At 40.7% G+C, this 21,039-nt stretch overlaps 4 protein-coding genes across 6 annotated transcripts; all 4 read left to right on the forward strand.

The window, feature by feature from the left end:
- Positions 1-3: 3 nt before the first annotated feature.
- galk2 (galactokinase 2) lies at positions 4-3,673 on the forward strand. Its single transcript, XM_086027783.1, has 10 exons — positions 4-363; positions 457-545; positions 761-884; positions 1,017-1,110; positions 1,207-1,353; positions 1,439-1,537; positions 1,624-1,776; positions 1,918-2,128; positions 2,221-2,422; positions 2,815-3,673. The coding sequence occupies exons 1-10, from the start codon at positions 314-316 to the stop codon at positions 3,020-3,022; spliced, it is 1,377 nt and encodes a 458-aa protein (XP_085883909.1). The 5' UTR covers positions 4-313; the 3' UTR covers positions 3,023-3,673.
- A 1,173-nt stretch (positions 3,674-4,846) lies between these two features.
- On the forward strand, positions 4,847-6,359 carry LOC147148861 (H/ACA ribonucleoprotein complex subunit 3-like). The gene is made up of 2 exons (XM_086028669.1): positions 4,847-5,013; positions 5,971-6,359. Exons 1-2 carry the CDS (start codon positions 4,960-4,962, stop codon positions 6,109-6,111), a joined length of 195 nt encoding a protein of 64 aa, XP_085884795.1. The 5' UTR covers positions 4,847-4,959; the 3' UTR covers positions 6,112-6,359.
- A 470-nt stretch (positions 6,360-6,829) lies between these two features.
- On the forward strand, positions 6,830-11,698 carry sqor (sulfide quinone oxidoreductase). Its single transcript, XM_086028854.1, has 10 exons — positions 6,830-6,983; positions 7,285-7,468; positions 7,546-7,716; positions 7,831-7,884; positions 7,953-8,147; positions 8,224-8,433; positions 9,475-9,658; positions 10,440-10,507; positions 10,616-10,794; positions 10,885-11,698. Exons 1-10 carry the CDS (start codon positions 6,976-6,978, stop codon positions 10,940-10,942), a joined length of 1,311 nt encoding a protein of 436 aa, XP_085884980.1. The 5' UTR covers positions 6,830-6,975; the 3' UTR covers positions 10,943-11,698.
- Positions 11,699-11,850: 152 nt separating this feature from the next.
- Positions 11,851-20,950, forward strand: ctdspl2a (CTD (carboxy-terminal domain, RNA polymerase II, polypeptide A) small phosphatase like 2a). 3 transcript variants are annotated; one of them, XM_086028851.1, is made up of 13 exons: positions 11,851-13,048; positions 14,145-14,356; positions 15,296-15,431; positions 15,524-15,670; positions 16,235-16,462; positions 17,727-17,823; positions 18,513-18,624; positions 18,708-18,794; positions 18,880-18,942; positions 19,025-19,104; positions 19,248-19,374; positions 19,588-19,683; positions 19,988-20,950. In XM_086028851.1, the coding sequence occupies exons 2-13, from the start codon at positions 14,168-14,170 to the stop codon at positions 20,051-20,053; spliced, it is 1,428 nt and encodes a 475-aa protein (XP_085884977.1). In that variant the 5' UTR covers positions 11,851-13,048; positions 14,145-14,167; the 3' UTR covers positions 20,054-20,950. The 3 variants fall into 3 exon arrangements, with proteins under 3 accessions (XP_085884977.1, XP_085884979.1, XP_085884978.1); XM_086028853.1 differs by having other exon boundaries at positions 15,296-15,425; XM_086028852.1 differs by lacking the exon at positions 11,851-13,048 and adding an exon at positions 13,179-13,526.
- The last annotated feature ends 89 nt before the right edge of the window (positions 20,951-21,039 follow it).

The following is a 21,039-nucleotide window of genomic DNA, read 5'->3' on the forward strand; positions in this document are numbered from 1 at the left end:
AGTCTTCTTTTCAACCGCCATTCTTGACCTATATTATGACGTCAGTTTTGTAGAGTTGCGTTTCTCATTACGATTGGTTGGTCCCGCCTTCTTCATTCAATAAGGGTTTTCATGTTTGTATCGCTCACTTAGCTACTGTTCCAGAGTCAGCTTTAGATGTCAGTTTGAATGGGTCGGCGTTCAACACACGGGTAACTACTGACTCTGATTCAGCACTATCAGCATCCCGTCAGCTGATCACTGCCAGGATGCCAGACAGAACTCAGCTGTTCTGCGTGACACAAGAGTGCATTCATAGTGATTTCATCGAAAAATGGACACTAATCCTCCCAAGCTGAAAGTTTCGGTCATTGACGATGAAAGGTAAGTTTCTACAGGTACATAGACGTTAAGCCGTTAAGGTAATGACTTAGTTGTTTGCTTCCTAACGTATTCTTTCTTTCTTTCTTTCTGTAGGCTGCAAAACTTGAAAAATGTTTTTGAAAGACAGTATGGAGGATCACCTGTTTTCTATGCATGTGCACCCGGAAGAGTCAATCTCATAGGTAACTGAATGTGTATTTGGTAGCGGATACAGACTGTGTAACTTCAATGACTCTATTGGATGATTTAAATAATAAAAAAACAAGAGCTGACATGGTCGCTATTTTTTGTATGCATTTCTTATATGCGGATCGGTGAAAATATGCATTAGTATGTGTTAATTATCTGGTTTTACATTTAATTCTGCTGGTTTTCCTCATTTTCTTCCATATAACAGGGGAGCACATTGATTACTGCGGCTTCTCTGTGCTTCCGATGGCCATTGAACAGAATATCTTTGCTGCCGTCTCAGTAAATAATTCAGGGACAATCCAGCTGGCCAATACAAATCCTCTCTACAAGTAAGACCTGACATTTTTCCATCTGTATACATAATTATATAAGCATCTTATATTTTATAGCATAAGCATAATAAAGCATAATACTGTAAAATATATACTGTATATATATCGCTGTCCGGTTTTATTCTGCAGCAATATCACTGTGTCCTGTTCAGAGGAAATTGTTATTGACAGAGCTAACCCGAAGTGGTATTATTATTTCCTATGTGGAGTTAAAGGCATACAGGTATGACATGACCCTTCTTGACCAGACTGTCCTGTTTACCAAATGTAAGGTCCATATTTCATAAGTGCACTATTAAACCTCTCATGTTCACAACAGGAGAAGTTTGGGATCACACGTTTACCAGGAATGGCGTGTGTCATCGATGGAAACATTCCGCCAAGCTCGGGCCTGTCCAGTTCTAGTGCCCTGGTTTGTTGTGCTGGGCTCGTAACAATGGAGGCAAATCAGAAGTACCTCTCCAAGGTAATCCTAAATCTACTAATTCCTAAATACTATGATAACAACCAGCGGAACTGCTTAACGAACATATTCCTCATCTGTATTTTAGGTAGCTCTCGCAGAGATATGCACCAAATGTGAGCGCTACATCGGCACCGAGGGAGGAGGCATGGACCAGTCCATCTCATTCCTGGCAGAGAAAGGAACCGTATGTAAAATGTTTTATGTCACATTTTACCAGCAGGTCCATGACACAGTGACTGAATTTGCTGTGTATGATGTGCTCCTCAACAGGCAAAACTGATTGAGTTTGAGCCTTTGACAGCCACTGATGTCCAACTCCCTGACGGTGCTGTGTTTGTGATTTCCAACTGCTGTGTGGAGATGAATAAAGCGGCATCTTCTCATTTCAACATCCGCGTGGTGGAATGTCGGATCGCAACAAAGGTATAAGCTCATGGAGGAGTCCAATGTGTAATTTATTTGTTAAGAATATAAAAAAAATTCAAGATATAATGTGTGTTTTCACATGTAGAAATCAATCAAAAGGGATGCATGTGAGGTTTGCCTATGATGTTGTGAGCACAGATGCTGGCCCAAGCCAAAGGGCTGAACCAGAAAGGGTTTTTGAAGCTGGCCCAGGTTCAGACGAAGATTAATGCATCTCTGGAGGAGATGCTGGCTCTGGTGGAGGACGTTCTACATCCTGAGCCGTACAGCCGAGAGGAGATCTGTCAGGCTCTGGGCATCACCTCCCAGCAGTTCTCCACAGAATTGCTCAGCGCAAATACTCAACACGGTCAGTAAAGAAACAGCAGGAACACTGCAACAAAGACAATGAGAAGCATGGATGTGATTTTGATCTTATTTTTATTTATGGGTCACTGCCAGTAACACATTTCAAGCTGTACCAGCGAGCCAAGCATGTATACAGCGAAGCTGCACGTGTGCTGCGCTTCAAGAACGTGTGTGATTGTGCACCTACTGAGTCCATCCAGTTACTGGGTGACCTGATGAACCAGAGCCACGAGAGCTGCAGAGATCTTTATGAGTGCAGCTGCCCTGAACTGGATCAACTGGTGGATATTTGCCTGTAAGTACAAAGTCTCACTCCAAAAAATGTAGACTTAACTTTAAGATATAATTGAGTCTTGAGTAGGGATTTTTTGTGTCTTTCTAAACAGTGTAATTTTATACATTAGATCAGTTAAAGAGGCCATAAGAACACATCAGAAAATGTCTTCACAGATTGGGTGAAAATGCAGAAAATATAGGAATATCTTATTACAAATATCACTGATTGTGTTAACTAAAGTTGAGGATTTATTTTTTTAAGACAGACTGTCTTAATCCATTCCTTGAATTGGATCTTCTAAGATACTGTTGATGTACAACGAATGAAGTGTCAGCCAATCAGAAGTTTATAACCCCTATCGTTATAAAAGCAACATCGATTAAACAGCTTTTTGTTTGCCATGCTGACAGGAAATCGGGTGCTACGGGCTCCCGTCTGACAGGAGCAGGTTGGGGTGGCTGCGCTGTGTCCATGGTTCCCAGTGATAAAGTCCAGTCATTTTTACAAGCAGTGAGGGAAGCCTACTACCTCCCTAATCCACAAAGAGCAGCAATGGAAAAACAAAGCTTGTTTGAATCAAAGCCTGGAGGAGGCGCTGCAATTTATCTAGAGAATTGATATTGTTGTGTATTGTTGTTGCCATAACTCTATCTAAAACATGTGAAAAACACTTATCTCCATTTTTTTTCATTTTTCTTATTTTTTGGTGTTTCCGCGTTACAGACATTGCATAAATTAAAAAAGTTTCCCAAATTTGAGATGTGTTTTTCACATGCTGGACAGCGACGATATACAGTATGCACTCACTCAAAAAAAAAACATGAAATCACTGAGGTAGCAACATTTAAGAGACAAATCTGAATTTATTCAGGGAAATAAAAGGAAACTTTTTTGGTACTCATATATTTTTGCAATGGATAATGTGTTTTTTGCTACCTTTGTCATACTCATTTTGGATTTATTGTGGTCCAGCTCACTTTCTTCTCATTTGTTTGCTCTAAATTCATGATGGATTTATATTGTTGTTGTCTTATGTGACCTCTGGCCACCTAAATATTGGTCTGCAGAACCAGGAAACAGGTGGATAGGTTCTCTAGCATGTACGGTTCCAAATCAATGCAATTTGGAATTAACTTGAATCAAGCTACATTTACCAAAGTGTGCCTTGTTTTATTTTTTGGACATGAAGGTTGCTTATGTTTATCCAATTTATTGATTCAATTGACTTAAAATCAAAAGAAGAGCTATTAAACAGAAACGTTCTCTAAACGGATGACTGGAAATGATTTTTTAAGATGTAATTTCAACCGAAACTGCGTGTTTTCTTGTTGAGCCTAGCAGCAAAAAAGAGCAGTATCAGGATCAAGCATTAAAGGGAAAGTCAATCTTTTTTTTTTTCAATAACATGTTCTTTGCGCCTCAAGTACTAACTTCACCTCTTTTCTGAAGCTGAGTCACGTACTCACGATTGGTCATTACCCGAGCAACTGTGATGTCATTTTCAGTCGACAGAAAGTGGCAAATTGGCACATACAGTATTGAACTTTCGAAATGAGTTAAAATTGAAATTTGTATTTAAAATAGTTTATTTTAATTATTAATACAATACAATACATATTTATTTATATAGCACAATAGACAACAGATGCAGCTGTAACAAAGCACTTTGCATATAACATAAAATATCAATAATATAACAGCAAAGACAGTGAAAGCAGTAAATTAAAACACAAATTAATGATACTGACACATATACAGTGGACACCAGAAAACAGCAGAACAGTGTCAGTCTCATGTTGGGCCAAAAGCCAAAGAATACAAATGTGTCTTCAAACGAGTTTTCAAAGTGGACAGAGAGGGCGCTTGCCGAACATTTAATGGAAGATCATTCCAGAGGGACGGACTCGCAACAGAAAATTAATGTAATATTTAAATGTTATTATTTATAATGCATTTAATTAAACTTCCGGTTTTACCGCGTGGGTGGTTAATTCTTATACTACAGCCATATCCCCTTACCGACCCTTTTGAAAATATTATCTTATATATATTTTTCCAATCGTCCGCTGATAGTGTAGTGGTACACACGCCCGAGTTGTGTGCGGGCAGCGTGGGATCGATTCCCGCTCAGTGACAGTGTCTATGTGTGCCCTGCGACTGGCTGGCGACCAGTCCGGGGTGTAGTCTGCCTTCGCCCGTTGACGGCTGGGATAGGCTCCAGCAACTCCCCGCGACCCTGTATAGGATAAGCGGTTTGGAAAATGACATGACATATTTTTCCAATCGAATTGTACATGTTATTTAATGGCCCCCGCCACCACACACACACACACACACACACACACACACACACATTTATATTACAGTATCTGTTTTTATGTCACAAAAATTGCATTGTGTAAAAAAACTCAATGTCCCAGAAGGCTTAGCGGCTTACATTCTTTAAACCGGATATCCGCTCTTTCATTCCATTTTTTTTTTTCAAAAACGTGGTACTATACGGACAAAAATAACTGCATTTTGTTGTTGTTGTTTGCTCTTTGCTGATTGTCGAGATGTTCTTGCAATATTACCAGGACGAGAATGGGGACAGAGTCTACACCTTGAAGGTAATGCTATGTTGTAATTCGTCATGCGAACTCGCATTCCCCAGTCAAACCTTTTTTGAGCCTGCTTAAGTTTACGCTTGTTGTTGTACTGCATCAAACTGAGAGCTGTGTCGAATATTTTGGTTACCCCAATCACATGGGAGAGAGGAACGTCTCTTAGTATGGTGCATTATGGCTTTACAGTTCTGTAAACTACAACCACAGTGATGACCATTTTGCTAAAATCTTTAAAGGTGACTGTATGATACATACTCCCTTTAAGGTGATGTCACAGTTTTGTGCAAGGAATCACATTGTCTGGTCTCTGTGTATTGTCAGAAGCCTTTGTGTAATCCTATTAAAGCAAAAAGATAAGCCACCATTATTAGCAAAGATGAGTTTGAACCTCCTAGAGTTGAATTTCTAATATTTGTTCGATTAAATTGTTTTAATTCATTCCCAACATTTTCTTTTCATTTCGTTGGATTTCTCTTGGCGGCAATGCTAATAATATGTGTATGTTAGATTTGTGGTCAAATGAAATAAAAAGTCCAATAAAAATATGGAATACATGTAATACTGTCCCTCAGATCAGGTTCATATTCATTCTTAAAGGAGATTAAATATGCTGTGTTTTTTACAGTAATTAACACAGTGATTCTCAACTGTGGCACATCAGTGTGCTGTGAGAGATCATAATGTTTTCCGCAGGAAGTTATCCAGAGTCAATTATTTTGACAAGAAAAAACTGTTTTTGATCATTAACTATGCCAACCACGTATTGTAACAGGCAAAACAATCAAATACAGTACTCGTCCACAAGATGACAGATGATACATAATCAACCTGTATATCCACTTTTTCTGCATTGTTTTGCTAAGTGGTGTGTCGTGAGATCTAAAATATGTACCTTAACTCAATAAAGGTTGGGAAACACTGAATTAAGCTATCTTGTTTTGTTTCGTTCCCTATTGACAGAAAGTGGCACCTAACGGGCAGCCCACCAGCTCGGCCCACCCAGCCCGCTTCTCACCAGATGACAAGTTCTCTCGACATCGGGTGACCCTGAAGAAACGCTTCGGACTTCTGCTTACCCAACAGCCTCGACCTATTCTGTGAATGAGATCACACCCACATATGGAGGGATGCCTGGAATGCACAAACAAAAAGGAAACATTTTAGATCTTAACACGCTAGGACTTGTCCAGAATCCACTCCCGAAAGTGTGTTCTGTGATGTTCACGTTGCATTGTCTTATTGCAATGATTGTTTGTTAAATTTTTTTAAAGACATTTGGTTTTGTGTTGAATGTGTCCAGTGAACACAAAGAGATGCGAACAGCTGTAATAAACACATGATAAAACAAATATGTGGTTGTTATTGACAGGATTAGATATTTTCCTCAGCTGTGTAAAGGGGCCCTGTGTTCAAACATGGTTAATGAAAAGAATGTTGTTATGGGTTAATAAATACCGTACATGAATGTTTTTTTGTTTTTTTTTTACATCCCTTGAAGGGAAAGTAAATTGTCACAGACAGCAGTAATATTCATACAAACACTCATGTTAGCATAGTACAAGAAACAAAGACCAGCAGTCAGGACGGGTCAAAAGATGTTTCATTCAAATCTGAAGAAAAAAGATAAAGCCGCAAAAGCATTGCCGGTTGTTAAACTTGTTTTTTCATTCGACGTTCTAGTATCACATTGAAGATGAGTGATTGTACTTTTTTTTTAAACAGTTTTCGTTGCACTGGAAAACGAGGATCCAGTAGCAAGTCCAGTTGTCAGCACTTCCCACCGTTGATATGCTGGCATCGCATCTCATTGGTGGATGCTTGAGTGGGCGTGACCCTGGGGCCTGTCAGTCAGGGAAGTGTGTTGAAAGTTCATTTCGGAACCCGCTCTTCTTCTCTTGCTCGAGTAGTCAAACCACAAATACATATTTTCTACCCGCTGGGCGTATAAGGAGGTACCTATCTTACATGCCAATGTAAGTATGATACAAGATTTTTTTTAGTTGACCTCAAATGTGTGAAAACGTACCTGTGTGTTTACCGTTATAAACGTTATTGCGCTTTAGCTCGAGGTGACGTAAAGCAACAGATGGTGGCAAACACTATGTTAAATGCGATCATTTAAAAAATGTTATGTCTTGATTGATGCCGCCATCAGCGCCTGTGACATGTGGCTAACTTCTAGCAAGAACAATGAGGAGTTGCTTTTTGAGGACCAAAATTCAGTTGTGTGAGGCTCATCCAAGTGACATTTTGTCCTTGTCTTCCTTGGCACAGGATGGCTGCCTTGTGTCGTTCTGTGGGCTTTTGCGCCTCTCATCTACACACAAGCAGTCGTTCCCCTGCCAAACAGCATTACAAAATGTTGGTGCTTGGTGGAGGAAGTGGAGGAATTGCAATGACTGCACGCATGAAGAAGATGCTGGGAGCTGAGAATGTGGCTGTAGTGGAGCCCAGTGAGGCAAGCACACCTCATGACTCAAAAGATTCATTCTTCTGATTTGTGCACCATGATGCAAACGCTATTTGACTCTTCAGATGCACTACTATCAACCTCTGTGGACTCTGGTTGGTGCTGGTGCTAAAACTGTTGCTTCATCAGGAAGGCCCACATCAAGTGTTATGCCATCAGGTGTCAAGCTGGTGAAATCTAAAGTTGCGGAGATAAACCCAGACACAAACACTGTCCGCACTGATGACGGGACTGAGGTATGTTTGCTTTATTTGACGTGACCGTATGTGTGCTTTGAGGCTATAAACTTGTTTAACGTGCAAGTTGCACGTTGTAATATTTAATGACGTGACCGTTGCTCCCAATTGCAGATGTCGTATGATTATCTGATTGTGGCTCTTGGTTTGCAGCTTCATTTTGAGAAGGTAAGGATATGCTTTATTTCTAGTTTTACCTTTTAGCGGCATGTTATGAACCTTGTTTTGTACTCTAGATTAAAGGGCTTCCTGAGGGATTTGAGCATCCTAAGATTGGGTCCAACTATTCTGTTGAAACTGTGGACAAAACGTGGGCAGCTTTACAGGCTTTTAAAGAAGGCAATGCTGTGTTCTCCTTCCCAAACACGCCTGTTAAATGTGCCGGAGCACCACAGAAGATTATGTACCTATCAGATGCTTTCCTCAGAAAGGTATGGGAATTTTGCACATCATTAAAACTCTATCAGTATTTCCATAGTAATTTTTTTTTGGTGTGTTTGTGTGAAGACAGGAAAGCGGGCAAAGGCCAATATAGTTTACAACACATCGCTTCCTGTGATTTTTGGGGTTAAGAAATATGCTGACTCACTTTGGGACATTGTGAAGCAACGTGATATCAAAGTGAACTTGAGGCAGAACCTGATTGAAGTGCGCGCGGACAAACAAGAAGCTGTGTTTGAGAATCTTGACAAACCGGGCGAGACCACTGTCTTTCAGGTAACTCTTTTCAATGCAATTCAATTTGGTTTACACAAATTCAGTGTATTGATTTTAAAACTTAAATTCCACTGAGGCAGCATGGCAGTTATTATGTCTGCTTTACGGTTCTGGGGTTCAGTGTTTGAATTCAACCCTGGCTTCTCATCTGGTGTATGGAAATGCCCCTGTGCTTGCCCCCGCTGATACTATAATGCCCATAAATTTTGGTTGCACGATATACGGCTTACCAATACTATTAAAGTATCGCAATGCCTCCCATTTAATTGACTTGCTTTCAAACAAATTTCAAGCAAGCGTGAACTATTTTGTCAAGCAAATTTGTTCCCAACTGGTTGCATTTTTTTTCCTGTTTATTTTTCTTACCAAAATTACAGTCTGTGCTTAGGATGCATTTTTTTAGGGACAGTCAGCCTTCTGAGGAATCATCACCTTTAGTGTTACAAACAGTGACTTTTAATTTATTAACTCTTGAATTTTAAAATTCATGAAAGGTTATGTTTAAAGTGGCATTTCCTCCTAGAGGATATACTTTTACTATTGCATTATCTGAAAAGAAAATAATATTTAACTGTATTATTTATGTGTAATTTGATGCAAATTAATGCTGGAATATAACCTGTGTTTTGTGTCATGGTAAAGTAAAGCATATCCCAGAAAGGGAGGGAAAAAAACTTAAGATGAGTATTCGCCTTTTCTTTTTAGTAAGTGGAAACAAATCAATTCGAATTTTTACAAAATGAGTGCGCTTTCAAGTGTGTCCTAACATTCAAGTGCAGTTAACGACTGTAAAAACAATAAAACAATACAATACAATTTTATTTATATAGCGCATTTCATAACAACACAGTCTTCAATGGCGATTGGATTTGGCAACAAACTTGACCTTCTGTTTGTTAACTGGTGATGACGGGTATGTTTTTGCTGACAGTTGTAATTTTGAGTTCTTATGTGGAATCCTACTTCCTAAAAACAAAAAGAAGGGACTTTTCAACCAAATCCCTTGTACCTGAGTAATAGTTTGTCCTTTTTTTTTTTTAGTATGATATGCTTCATGTCACCCCACCAATGGGACCCAACTCTGTGATAAAAGGCAGCCTGCTGGCCGATGAGGCTGGCTGGTTGGATGTTGACAAGGAAAACCTTCAACACAAGAGGTACCCAAATGTATTCGGGATTGGAGACTGTACAAACTTGCCTACTTCAAAAACGGCTGCTGCTGTTGGTAAGTCAAGATCTAGTGTGATATGCTGTGTCGGTGTCATAAATTTGTTCTACTCATTTTATAAAAGTGAAAAACAGTTAAAACAGATTCCATACTGGACAACTGACCTTAACCACACAAAAAATACTGAGAGGAAATCAACCCAAACATATTTTTTTTCAAGAATATGTTCCCAGCAGGCCCACAAGTTGAAACACGGCATTCTGATTAATATTCTGTTTGTGGAATATGAGTTAAGCAGCTAAATCCACCCATTTTTACCCATCTCAGGGGGCGGCCATTTTGTCACTTCGGTCGGCTGGAAATGACATCACAACTGCTCAGAGCTCAGGTAATGACCAATCACAGCTCAGCTTCAGAAAACAGGTCAGCCGCGATTGGTCGTTACCTGAGCCCTGAGCAGTGGTGGTGTCATTTTCAGTCGACAGAAGTGACAAAATGGCCGCCCCCAGTGATGGCTAAAAATGGATGGATTAACTCTTATTCCACTAAAACACAAAATTTATCAGAATGCCTTGTACCGACTAGTGGGTTTGCATAGAACATATTCTTGAAAAAAATATAGCTGGGTTGACTTCCCTTTAATACAGGTTATCATGAGCTTCCTGATCATGCATTTAAGATATGGCTTGACAGTGAGTCCCCATTTTATGTGTTTGGGTGTTTCCTTGTTTTTCCATCTGTATTTCCATTTGTATTTTTCAGCTTTTTTAAATTGATTTAGTTCTAAAGGAATGTTACTTGCTACAAAACAAAGTTGACATTTGTTTTCTCATTTCAGCTGCACAGTCTGCTGTTCTGAACAGAACCATCAAAAAGATATTGAAAAATGAGAAACCAGATAAAAAGGTAATGAATTGTTGTGCGTGATGCATGGACTCAGCAAAAACAGAGTTAGCGTCAAAATAAATGTTTTTTCAACATATACGGTATATATTCACCTTTCTGTCCGTATAGTACGACGGCTACACATCATGTCCATTGGTTACAAGCTACAACACAGTTGTTCTGGCCGAGTTTGACTACAACGGTCAACCACTGGAAACATTCCCCATCAACCAAGCCAAGGAAAGGAGACTCATGTACCACATGAAAGCTGATGTGATGCCGCACCTCTACTGGCATGGGCTCCTCAGGTATGTTCATACTTCACCATATAGCACTAGCCCCTTCCAATTGTATACCCATTTGATTCTTTCCCTTTTGTGTTGTTGTGTCCTTTTCAGGGGCTTATGGGGCGGACCAGAACCATTCAGGAAACTCCTGCATCTTGGAATGAAATGATTGCTGACGATGAATGATCATTGTGCATATTTGAAAAGCCGCTTTTACTCAACAGAATATAAGTAAGATTTCGCTCTGACTGTATATTATCAAAGAATAAAATGTCATTTCTTGTTTATATTCAGCTAAAGAGAGCATAATATGCTAAATGAAGAAAAAATTGACTCACTAAAACATTTTACTTGCTCAGCATGGCTGCTGTGTTTAAAACCAAAACAATATATTGGCGGGAGGTGTATGAACTCACCTACCACAACATTAGATACACCTGTACAATCTAATTTGATCCTTTTTTCTTTTTTTTTTTTTTTTACAGTAAGATAATCATGTAGAAATTGTATTGACACGGGCATGATTTAGTAATTAAGGAATACAATATTAATGTAGAATATTGTTAAATTATTACTCATCTGGCATGGTTGTGGCAAGGTTCAAATAACATACAAAGCATTACAAGTTTCTGCAATTGTATTGCTATGAATGTAACAATTAGTTTTGTTCACTGGATTATTGTTTTTCATCATGTTTATGCCACCTGTGAAAACTTCATTATGATTCATTATCATTGTCATCAGTTGAAATTACTTTTCTTACACTTACACAACCATCGATCTGTGTTAAGGTGACCTGAGTAAGGTGACTGTGACACGGAGCACAAAATGGAGTTAACCATCACAAATCACGCTATTTGCTGCTGACAGCTGTAACTCAATTATCTTCATTCATCGCAGTGTTATGAATAAAATGTTGTTACTATTTTAGTGATGTGTGGTGGAAAACAGGGATGTGAAAGATGACAATGAATTTGTTCTTAATCTTTTCTTTTCCTCCTTTGCCACCTATAGTAATGAAGTACAATGTAGGAAACAACATGGACTGATAATTGTAAATTTTAGTATCAGGCTGCTAAGAATTAGGACGGGCTGCATATGGTTCCACGAGCCATAAGTTGGACACCACTGACAAATTAGAGTCTTCAGTGACTGGGAGATACAAGTTTGGTAATATGGTACGAAGGCTGAGTGTCCTCATGTTGTTTCCCATTTTCAAATTAAGCATAACAGCGATCCATTCAGACCAAACCATATTTACATATCGAATATTAATGTGAAATCCACCTGTCTCATCTGTCAAGCGTTTTGAACCAACTAATACAATAGCTTGAGAAACAGCATCTTGGTCATTTACACCCAAATTATCTTGCAAACCTGATAAAAGGACATCAAAGATATAAATAAATATGTTAATTAAATAAATAAGTACTACACAAAGTGTAGCATGGCCCCTAAATGTATGTTATAAAATATATCCTGACACAATGAGATGCCCATTTTTACAATTAGGTCTAGATTAAATGTTATTTACTCTAAATAATTCAAGAACATTTCAATAATTGAGGAAAGAGAAAATGTGTTTTAGGCTTAAATAACCTTTCTATTCTGCTGCATTGACTCCCGTTATTCGCGGGAGATAGGGACCCGGCCGGCCCTCGAATTGCAAAGATCCGCGTCAATTGTAATGCATTGTGTGTGTGTGTGTGTGTGTGTGTGTTGGGGGGGGAGTGTAAACTCCCAAAAATGCTCAGAAAACCTAATACACTTCGAATGTGCCCTTTCCACGAAAAACGGGGGTTGCCTCCTCCAACAAAATACATATTTAAAAAATATATTTGGAAAACATCCATGGATTGGTGAATCTGGGTGTGCCACCATACCTCGCTACGTTCAGATTGGTCTTTTATTTTGTTAGAATTTTTTCCTTTCGATTTCAACTAGTGTTTTTTAAGCTGATGTTTTAAGTGGTCATAGGTGGAAGCTGTGTCCACGGTGCGCTCGAGGGCTGCTTCTGTCGACTCCACGCCACGTTGGTTCGCGCGCGCGTCTGTCGCATTCTCGCGCGCACTCGCGAATGTTTGTGATGAGGAGGCGGGAAATGGCGTCTGCAGACATGGCCGATCTGTGAATACTAACTAACGACAGCGACAGACGCCACTGGGCGAGCAGCGGGTAGACGCTCCGACCTCCGGCGGGGGGGTTGTCCGGCGGCTTCCCGGCCGCAGAGCTGACAACGCCGCGGGACGTTTTGAAAGCGCTTCGTCCATTTTCTGTGAGTACAAGGACGGCGTCAACATGTGTGAATCGAGAAGTGTTTGTCCCTCTCCGCTTAGCTTGTGTGCTAGGTAGCTGCTAGCCAGCGAAGGGGGCGTAGTCTAATGGCTGAAAATAGTCGTGGAAGGAAACAAAACGACGCCAGATCGTAGCGTTGAGAAATCTTTCTGTTTTGACTGCCAAGTCAAGGACGCGTTAGCTTGCTAAACGCACATTTGAAAGTGCTCATGTATCCAAAATGTCACCGTTTGCCTCTCGGTTTGTTAGCCTGGAAGCTAATCGTGGCTAAACGTTAGCGGCTAAACTGACCGGAGGTACCCGGCAACGTTGACATATTGATGGACGAACAGTGAAAACAAGTCGGGTATTGTCGCGGTCTCGTCCACGTTCCACTGGCGGCGATTGTCCGCGTCAAGTTACACAGCGGCGGGCAAATGTAAACCATCGCTGACGTCTCAGGTGTCCGAATGTTTATGGTAAGGGCATTCGGCGTTACTGTTAAAATCACATTTTTGAAGATATTCGGCAAGGATGGTCGCAACCTAAAGTGACCACACATAACATTTGGCACATTTCGACTATCGATTAACAGAATTGATCGTCAAAATGTAGTTGGTGTAGACACGAGTGAGCAACATGAGGGAATGTTGACATCGGCTGCGCCGCAATGGAAGCAGATGAGTTACTGCAAGTGATGTAAAGAGAACACTAAAGCCGTTATTTCCCAAACCTTTTTTCCAGACTAAACCTTAATTCATTAAATATTGAAATAAAACAGACATATGTTTGCATGAAAACACCAGTTTTTAAAAATGTATTTCCTTTTGACTTGAGCTTTTGAAATTCAGTACATTTTTAGAGCGGGTTTGTTAGTTTTGATTTTTGAAAATGCTCCGTCTCCATAGCTGTCCACCAGAGATCTATTATAAATAAAAAATGTTATTCATCCTCCTGACACTTCTACATCCACAATAGCAAACTCTGTGAAATTAATACACACCTGACAATGTCAGTCAAAACAGCACAATCTTCAAGGTTTTTTTTTTTGTTTTTTTTTTCTGAGTGTAAATAAAACTTTGGACACTTCTTGTCAGAATCTTCTATGTGATGCTGGAGCATGATGCGGCTGAGAGCGCGTAAAGCTCCTCAGCAGCCCACCTTAGGCCGTCGAGCCCCTACGTCCCAGGCCAAAAGGAAACGCTGTGCAGTGGAGGCGCCCCCACTGAGAGCCCGAGGCAGAATGCCGAAGAATGAAACGGGCCTCTTGTCCACCATCAAGAAGTTTATCCGGGGTGACCCTGTCAAGGTAAGCCTCACGATACACACACACAGCTGATTTTGAATGAGGCTATGAAGTATTCTCCCGATTAGTCCATTAATTCACTGAGAAATCGGATAAAATTAGATTTTGTGTTATTAATCAACATCACCTTTACAAAATCTGGATGTGAGGTGCAGGTATGACTTTTGTCCAGTTGGGGTCACCCTGCTCACATTCTGCCTGTGATGTCAGTTCTTTGATTGAAAAGCATCATACTAATTCAATTCAATGCAATTCATCTTTTAAATGACAATGGGTCTCATGCATTAATAAATGCGTAGGAATGTCCGTACCCTGCTCACACGTTAAGCGTATATGCAAAAGCACTGTCGAGTTGACGATGTGTGCGTTCTTGGCCCATTTTCTTCCTACCCCTGTGCATATGTGGATGAATCAGAATTCCTTGTAAATGACAGTGTGCCCCCGCGGCGCCCTAATTTGCATGTTTGGCGCACAAATTGGTGTGTACGCACTACACGGTTAGTGAACGAGGCCCAGTGTGATGTCACGCTTTCTGAATTTATTTCTGAAAAGATGTATGGCTTTGTTGCGCCAAGATCAACCCACAAATTAGAAAAGAACCAGACAAAAGAAAAAATATCAAAATCAGAATTCCTCCATGTTAATATACAAGAAGACTCTTCTTTGATGAGAGGCGCTATGGTCATCCTCCCTTTTCTCCCCTCCATGGTTAATGAGCAATTAAGAGTTTTTGTGCTTATTTAAAGTGTTGTTTCTTCATAATAGTGCGCTATAGGGTATTTTGTTCCTTTTGCCACAGCTGTAAGGTGCTGCAAAAGCTTTGAAAGTGAACTTGAATGAATCGGGAATTTGACCTCTGAGAGGGACTGTGATCCCGTATTAAAAGATTAAAATGCAACAAAAGGTTTTGTATCATTGTAGCCCTGTTTTTATACTTGGCAGGTGGAGCCAGATATTCCTGCCAAGAGGAGTCGCATTGATTGCAGCGCTAAAAGCGATCTCATCACTTCAGCACCACAAACACGAGGCCTTGCCAACAAAACCGTCTCTAGAGTTTGCCGAAAAAGTCCAGGTAAAGGTACGACATCGTCGCATTTAACCCCTCCCACTAAATCGGCCATGAAGAAATATGTGGTTTCCCCATTTTGAATGTTTTTTTTCTTGATTTAGATACAATAACATGCAACAGCAAACCCTTAAAACCAAACGGCAAACTAGAAGCTTCAGTTGAGGCGGCGAGCAGTCCTCCGCACACCACCCTGCTAGGAACCATCCTCTCTCCCGTTTTCAACTTTTTCTCACCAGCAACCAAAATTGGTAAAACGACACACAAGTCCTTAATGGAGTCAACCCCCAAAAATTATTTGCGGTAATATGTTATATGCGCTTTCACTAGTCTAAAAATGGCATTCTGATTAACATTGCGTTTGTGGAATATGAGTTAAGCAGCAATATCCACCCGTTTTTAGCCCTCTCTAGGGGCAGCCATTTTGTCACTTCTGTCGACTGAAAATAACAGTTTCTCATGGTTCGGGAAACGACCAATCATGGCTCACCTGTTTTCTGAAGCTGAGTCATGATTGGTTGTTACCTGAGCCCTGAGCAACTGTGATGTCATTTTCGGTCGACAGCAAGTGTGAAAATGGACCAAAACGGCCACCATTTTATCGCTTAACTCATATTCCACGAACGCAATATTAATCAAAATGACGTGTTTTGACTGGTGGGCCCGCATAGAACATATTCTTGTAAAGAATTTTTTGGGGTTGACTTCCTCTTTGAATTACCTGCTTGTATAATTTTACACTTGGGTTTGTAAAGAAGCAGTAAAAAGTCAATTTTCCGCAAGCCATTGAAAAAAATATGGTATCCTTGATTTAGCCACGCCTGGTTCAGACTCTCCCGGCCAAGCCATGGAGGCAGAGGAGATCATGAAGCAGCTTGACATCGAGCAGGCCGAGGAAATGCCCAGCAGCACGCTCACGTCCTCCGGGGGCATCTCCGCTTGTCACGGCGCCCCGCCGTTGCCGCAGAGGCTCCAGATGAGCGCCGACTCCACCGTGGAGGACGGCGAGATTGTGACTGAAAGTGACATGCCCTCGTTAACAGGTACCACCAACCGACGCACTCAGGCGCTCTTGTGTCTAGCCATGTAATTCACTGCTTGGGAAACGTGGAAAATTGCGAAGACTTCGTCAGCCCTCCAGGTTACCTGTAAATGTTTTATTTAACCCATTAAGGACGGGAGCGCATAACCGCGTTTCGACCACTAGAGCCGGGAGCGCTGTTGCATCACTGTCTTTTTTTTTAATCCAATTCTGCGTCTCTTAGCCAACTCAATGCATCTTAATATACACGTGAGGGTGTCGCGAGACCGCGGAGGATGTCGTGGAATTTTTTCGAGCCGTAGGTAGGCTAATGGCGGACGCCGTCGATCGCCGGGAGCTCTGATAAGTAACAGCAGTGATTATATAGACGACGCGCACGACCAGTGAAACCAGTCGAACGTGATATGATATGGTTTGTAGACAATGACGATATTGACGTCTTTGTAACAGAAAAGAGGATGGTAATCACCTCTCTATTTATTTTTTTAAATTAAAATAGTGCTTCTCCTGCACTGACTCGTTATTTTTACATCTTCGATTGAAACGGTAAATAATAATAAATTCTGCCTGTGTGAAAGGCACATGTCTAAGCTCTTTAATTCTTTTGGAATTATGTTTCTGTCTGCTACAGGGGCTGAGCTATTAATCATTTTGTAAGTGTTGAATTTCGGGGAAAACCTCAGGTTTACAAGGGTAATTCCAAAGGTGACCGACGGTTTTGGGGGACTGTTGAGACAGGCGCTTGAGTCCTTTATGGGTTAACTACTTCAACCTTCACTTATATGTGAAGTAGGGTGCAACATATTGTTTGGCCGGATAGATGAGCCCTATAATATATTCTTAAAACATCTTTCATCATGTATAAAGAGGTGTCGTCTGCTATGACAGAACCTCAATTTATACACAAACCGGAACTTGCCAGAGTCCATCACTAAGCTACACGAACGCACTAGTCAATATTTGAATGGAAAACACACAGTGTACAAAACTCAAACAAATGGAAAAACTGCAAGAATGGCAGAAACCAAGCGTGCCGCATGACGACGTAATCTTACGCCGTTGTGCAAACAAGTTCAGTACATGGCATTTGTAACCGCGAAACATCCTATGTTGGGACCGGCCTAAACCAAACACAGACAGTCTCGTCTCCAATACGAGTTTTGATTTTGATCGTCTTTTGCACATTATACTCCTTAACCTTTACATGTTGTCGTCATAGATGTATAATAAAATTATGTAATGTCCATCTTTTCTGTCTCCAACAGCACCTCCTGGTTGTTTGCCAGATGGCAGCTATCCACAGACGTTACCCTCCGCCCCCGCAGAGCCGTCGTACGAGGAAGACTGGGAGGTGTTTGACCCGTAAGTGCAAGCAAGTACCGGCACACGCTTGATTAATGAGCTGTCAAGCAAAATGATCACATAAATGTAAAAGTGGAGCTCCCTGGGCCAAGTGGAGATATGCCGTACTCGTAAATCACATGAGGGGAATGATTGCGGCATTTAAAAAAACCAAAAAAAAAAAACCCAAAACAACTAACCACTAGATGGCAGCAAAAACAAAATTTAGAGAGTACAGAATGTTTCAACTGAGGATAAGCTATTCAGATCATGGATGGATGGATGGATGGATGAATTTGTCACCTGATTATCCTTCTCAAGTGCAACTAAGGCTGGATTTACACTGAACGGTTCAGGTGACATAATTCTGATGCCTTGCTCTCAAGTGGCACAATTGTGATATGCGTCACAGCAGCGTCACAATAAAATCCTGAGTATATTCAATCGCAAAGCCATGTTCGATAACTTTATTCACTAGTTAAATTATTCAACACAAATCCAAATTTTGGCATTTACACGTGAAATTTTGGGGAATACAGGCAAAGCAGCAGAGTTGACTACAGTGGCCATTGCTGGCAGTAGTTGCCGGGTAAATCCAGCAGTTGAAACATACGTTACATTTTCTGACCAAAGCCGTGCCTGGTCATGAATAAACTTGCCACCTTCCAAATGTAACTGGACTTTTTTTTTTTGTGGCATCTGCTTTGAAGGTACTTCTTCATCAAGCACGTGCCACCGTTGACAGAAGAGCAGCTGACACGCAAACCCGCACTACCTTTGAAGACGCGCAGCACGCCCGAGTTTTCGCTCGTCCTCGACTTGGTAAACAGCCAAGAGTCTCTTTTGCAATTGGGGTCCTCTTAGAAGGTGAGTAGATGAATTTTTCACTGTCTCTACTTTTTCAGGATGAAACTTTAGTTCACTGCAGTTTAAATGAACTGGAAGATGCCGCGCTGACGTTCCCTGTGCTCTTTCAGGACGTAATATACCAGGTAAGAACTCTCGACTGCCCATGGGTGAATGTTTCATTCCTTGTTGCGGTTATTAAATGTTCTCCTGTTGTTGTTGTTTTTGTAGGTATATGTGCGATTAAGGCCATTTTTCCGAGAGTTTCTCGAGCGCATGTCTCAAATGTATGAGGTAAGGTTTTCTTCTCGCACCACACAACGGGACTTTTGCATAGCTCAAGTTGCTCTGGGCTGAATTCATCCCATAATTTCAGATTATCCTCTTCACGGCGTCAAAGAAAGTGTACGCCGACAAGTTGCTCAACATCCTCGATCCCAAAAAGCAGCTGGTCAGGTGTGTGAGACATTTTCAAAAGTATATTTGTGGACAAAAGTATTGAAGTAAATATGTAAGATTTAGGGGGAGCAAAAATAGTCTTAAAAAAAGTGTGTCTTCATATTTTTTTCTCAATGGTGAACATATTTGTGTGTTTTCAGACACCGTCTATTTCGTGAGCACTGTGTGTGTGTCCAAGGAAATTATATAAAAGACCTCAACATTTTGGGACGGGATCTTTCCAAGACAATAATAATCGACAACTCACCTCAAGCCTTCGCCTATCAGGTAACAACTGCGACTCTTCAATTGTGTGTCATGTGATTGTGTTTTCATGCAAAATCAGCGTAAGTAGGAAATGATGTGATTAATCGCCATTTCTAATTTAAAAAATTACATTTTATTATATATTGAACATGTTTAAAGTCCCTTTAAAGTGAAAAGAAATGCACCTCACAGAATATTGTTACCTATTTTTGTGTGTGTGTGCTGTGAGATCAGCTCTCCAATGGGATCCCAATCGAGAGCTGGTTCGTGGATAGAAATGACAGCGAGCTTCTCAAACTGGTTCCTTTCCTGGAGAAGCTGGTGGAGCTGGTAAGAGTTGACACTCAACATTGTGTACAGTGAACCCCACTTTTTACGCAATTATTGCCTTGGCGCCATATGGTGGCCAACAATTTGAAGTGAGATGAATGCTTCATTAAGACAAAAGTAGTTCTTTGCCGTCATCATGTGGCATCTGAAGGGAGTTATAAACTCTTTTGCGTGGGGTGTCGGATTATGGCTGCAGGGTTCCGTCCCTATCCTCAGCCAATAGCGGTGGTTCACTGTACTTAACCAATAACCCCGCACCCCCCCACCCCCTTTTTGCACTGACGCCATATTGATTTCATATCAGAACGATGACGTCCGACCACACATCAGAGAGCGCTTTCGCTTGCACGACCTCTTGCCTTCAGACTGAGCCGCTGGCGTCCGCAACATGGGAAACCCCTCCCCCTCCGCAAGGATTTCTCCATAAACTCCATATTGACATTATTGATTTTTCTAAAAAGAAAAAAAAAAGATGCAAAAAAGAGTCAAAAGTGTTTTTATGCAGAAACACTCTTAACATGACTGAAGTGTTTGCTGCAGCGGGCTCGCTTCTTTGGAGGTGTTTTGTCCGCCATTTTGGATCGACAAAACTGAATGTGTTTGTGTTTGGCCAGTCAAACTTGTATTATAGTTACTATTTTCTTGTAAATACATGTACAGATTGTTTTATTTTTTTTTTCCCCTTCAAGGTTTTTAATCTGTTTTATGTTGATATTTTAGGACGGAAACTCTGTTGTGTTTTTGTTTTGATTTTTTTTTTAGAAAATATTAGTGTGTTATGTTTGCAGTATGCCTGCTTTACTTCTGTGATGCTTCACTCCATTACATGCAGTTGTCTGTTTAATAAGGTGCAGTTTAAAAAAAAAAAAGGTTCTGAAACAATATTTTAAGGTTCTGTAATGTAAGATAGAATAGACTCTTAACTGAATACAAAGCCATAATGGCCACTTGCTCATTTTGGAGATTTCTATTTGCCATCTTGATCGTCCTTGATGAAGATGGTGACAAAGGGCGTTGACATCCAGCCCATTTGTAAGATGATGTCACACCTGTCAATTTTCTAAACAGGTGTGTTGACGCCTGAGATTGAGGACGGGGGGAAAAATGACTTGACACCAGCCATTGCTTTGGATTCCTGTTTTCTGGGACATCTTTCTGATGTTGGCGTTACAAACAAGTTTTATTGACTCTTGAATGATCAATCCTGTTGTATTCAGTGTTATTCAATGGTTTTCCATGAAAATAAATATGTTTTTATAGGACTCTACACCTGCTTACATGATGTACACAGGTAAATAACACATTTGGTCTGCCTCACATTTCTGAGGTTCCGGATTCAAATGTCGGCTTCAGCTT

The sequence above is a fragment of the Filicampus tigris genome, chromosome 4 (assembly GCF_054856515.1).
Source record: "Filicampus tigris isolate MCC_2025a chromosome 4, RoL_Ftig_1.0, whole genome shotgun sequence".
Lineage (NCBI taxonomy): Eukaryota > Metazoa > Chordata > Actinopteri > Syngnathiformes > Syngnathidae > Filicampus > Filicampus tigris.

Coding starts and splice junctions, on each gene's coding strand:
- galk2 (XM_086027783.1), top strand. CDS start 314: ATGGACACTAATCCTCCCAAGCTGAAAGTTTCGGTCATTGACGATGAA. Junction 885..1,016: donor AATACAAATCCTCTCTACAA/GTAAGACCTGAC, acceptor TTTATTCTGCAG/CAATATCACTGTGTCCTGTT. Junction 1,538..1,623: donor TCCTGGCAGAGAAAGGAACC/GTATGTAAAATG, acceptor GCTCCTCAACAG/GCAAAACTGATTGAGTTTGA.
- LOC147148861 (XM_086028669.1), top strand. CDS start 4,960: ATGTTCTTGCAATATTACCAGGACGAGAATGGGGACAGAGTCTACACC. Junction 5,014..5,970: donor ACAGAGTCTACACCTTGAAG/GTAATGCTATGT, acceptor CCCTATTGACAG/AAAGTGGCACCTAACGGGCA.
- sqor (XM_086028854.1), top strand. Junction 7,469..7,545: donor CTGTAGTGGAGCCCAGTGAG/GCAAGCACACCT, acceptor TTGACTCTTCAG/ATGCACTACTATCAACCTCT. Junction 7,885..7,952: donor TGCAGCTTCATTTTGAGAAG/GTAAGGATATGC, acceptor TTTGTACTCTAG/ATTAAAGGGCTTCCTGAGGG.
- ctdspl2a (XM_086028851.1), top strand. CDS start 14,168: ATGATGCGGCTGAGAGCGCGTAAAGCTCCTCAGCAGCCCACCTTAGGC. Junction 18,625..18,707: donor TTTCGCTCGTCCTCGACTTG/GTAAACAGCCAA, acceptor CTACTTTTTCAG/GATGAAACTTTAGTTCACTG. Junction 19,684..19,987: donor TGGAGAAGCTGGTGGAGCTG/GTAAGAGTTGAC, acceptor ATTTCATATCAG/AACGATGACGTCCGACCACA.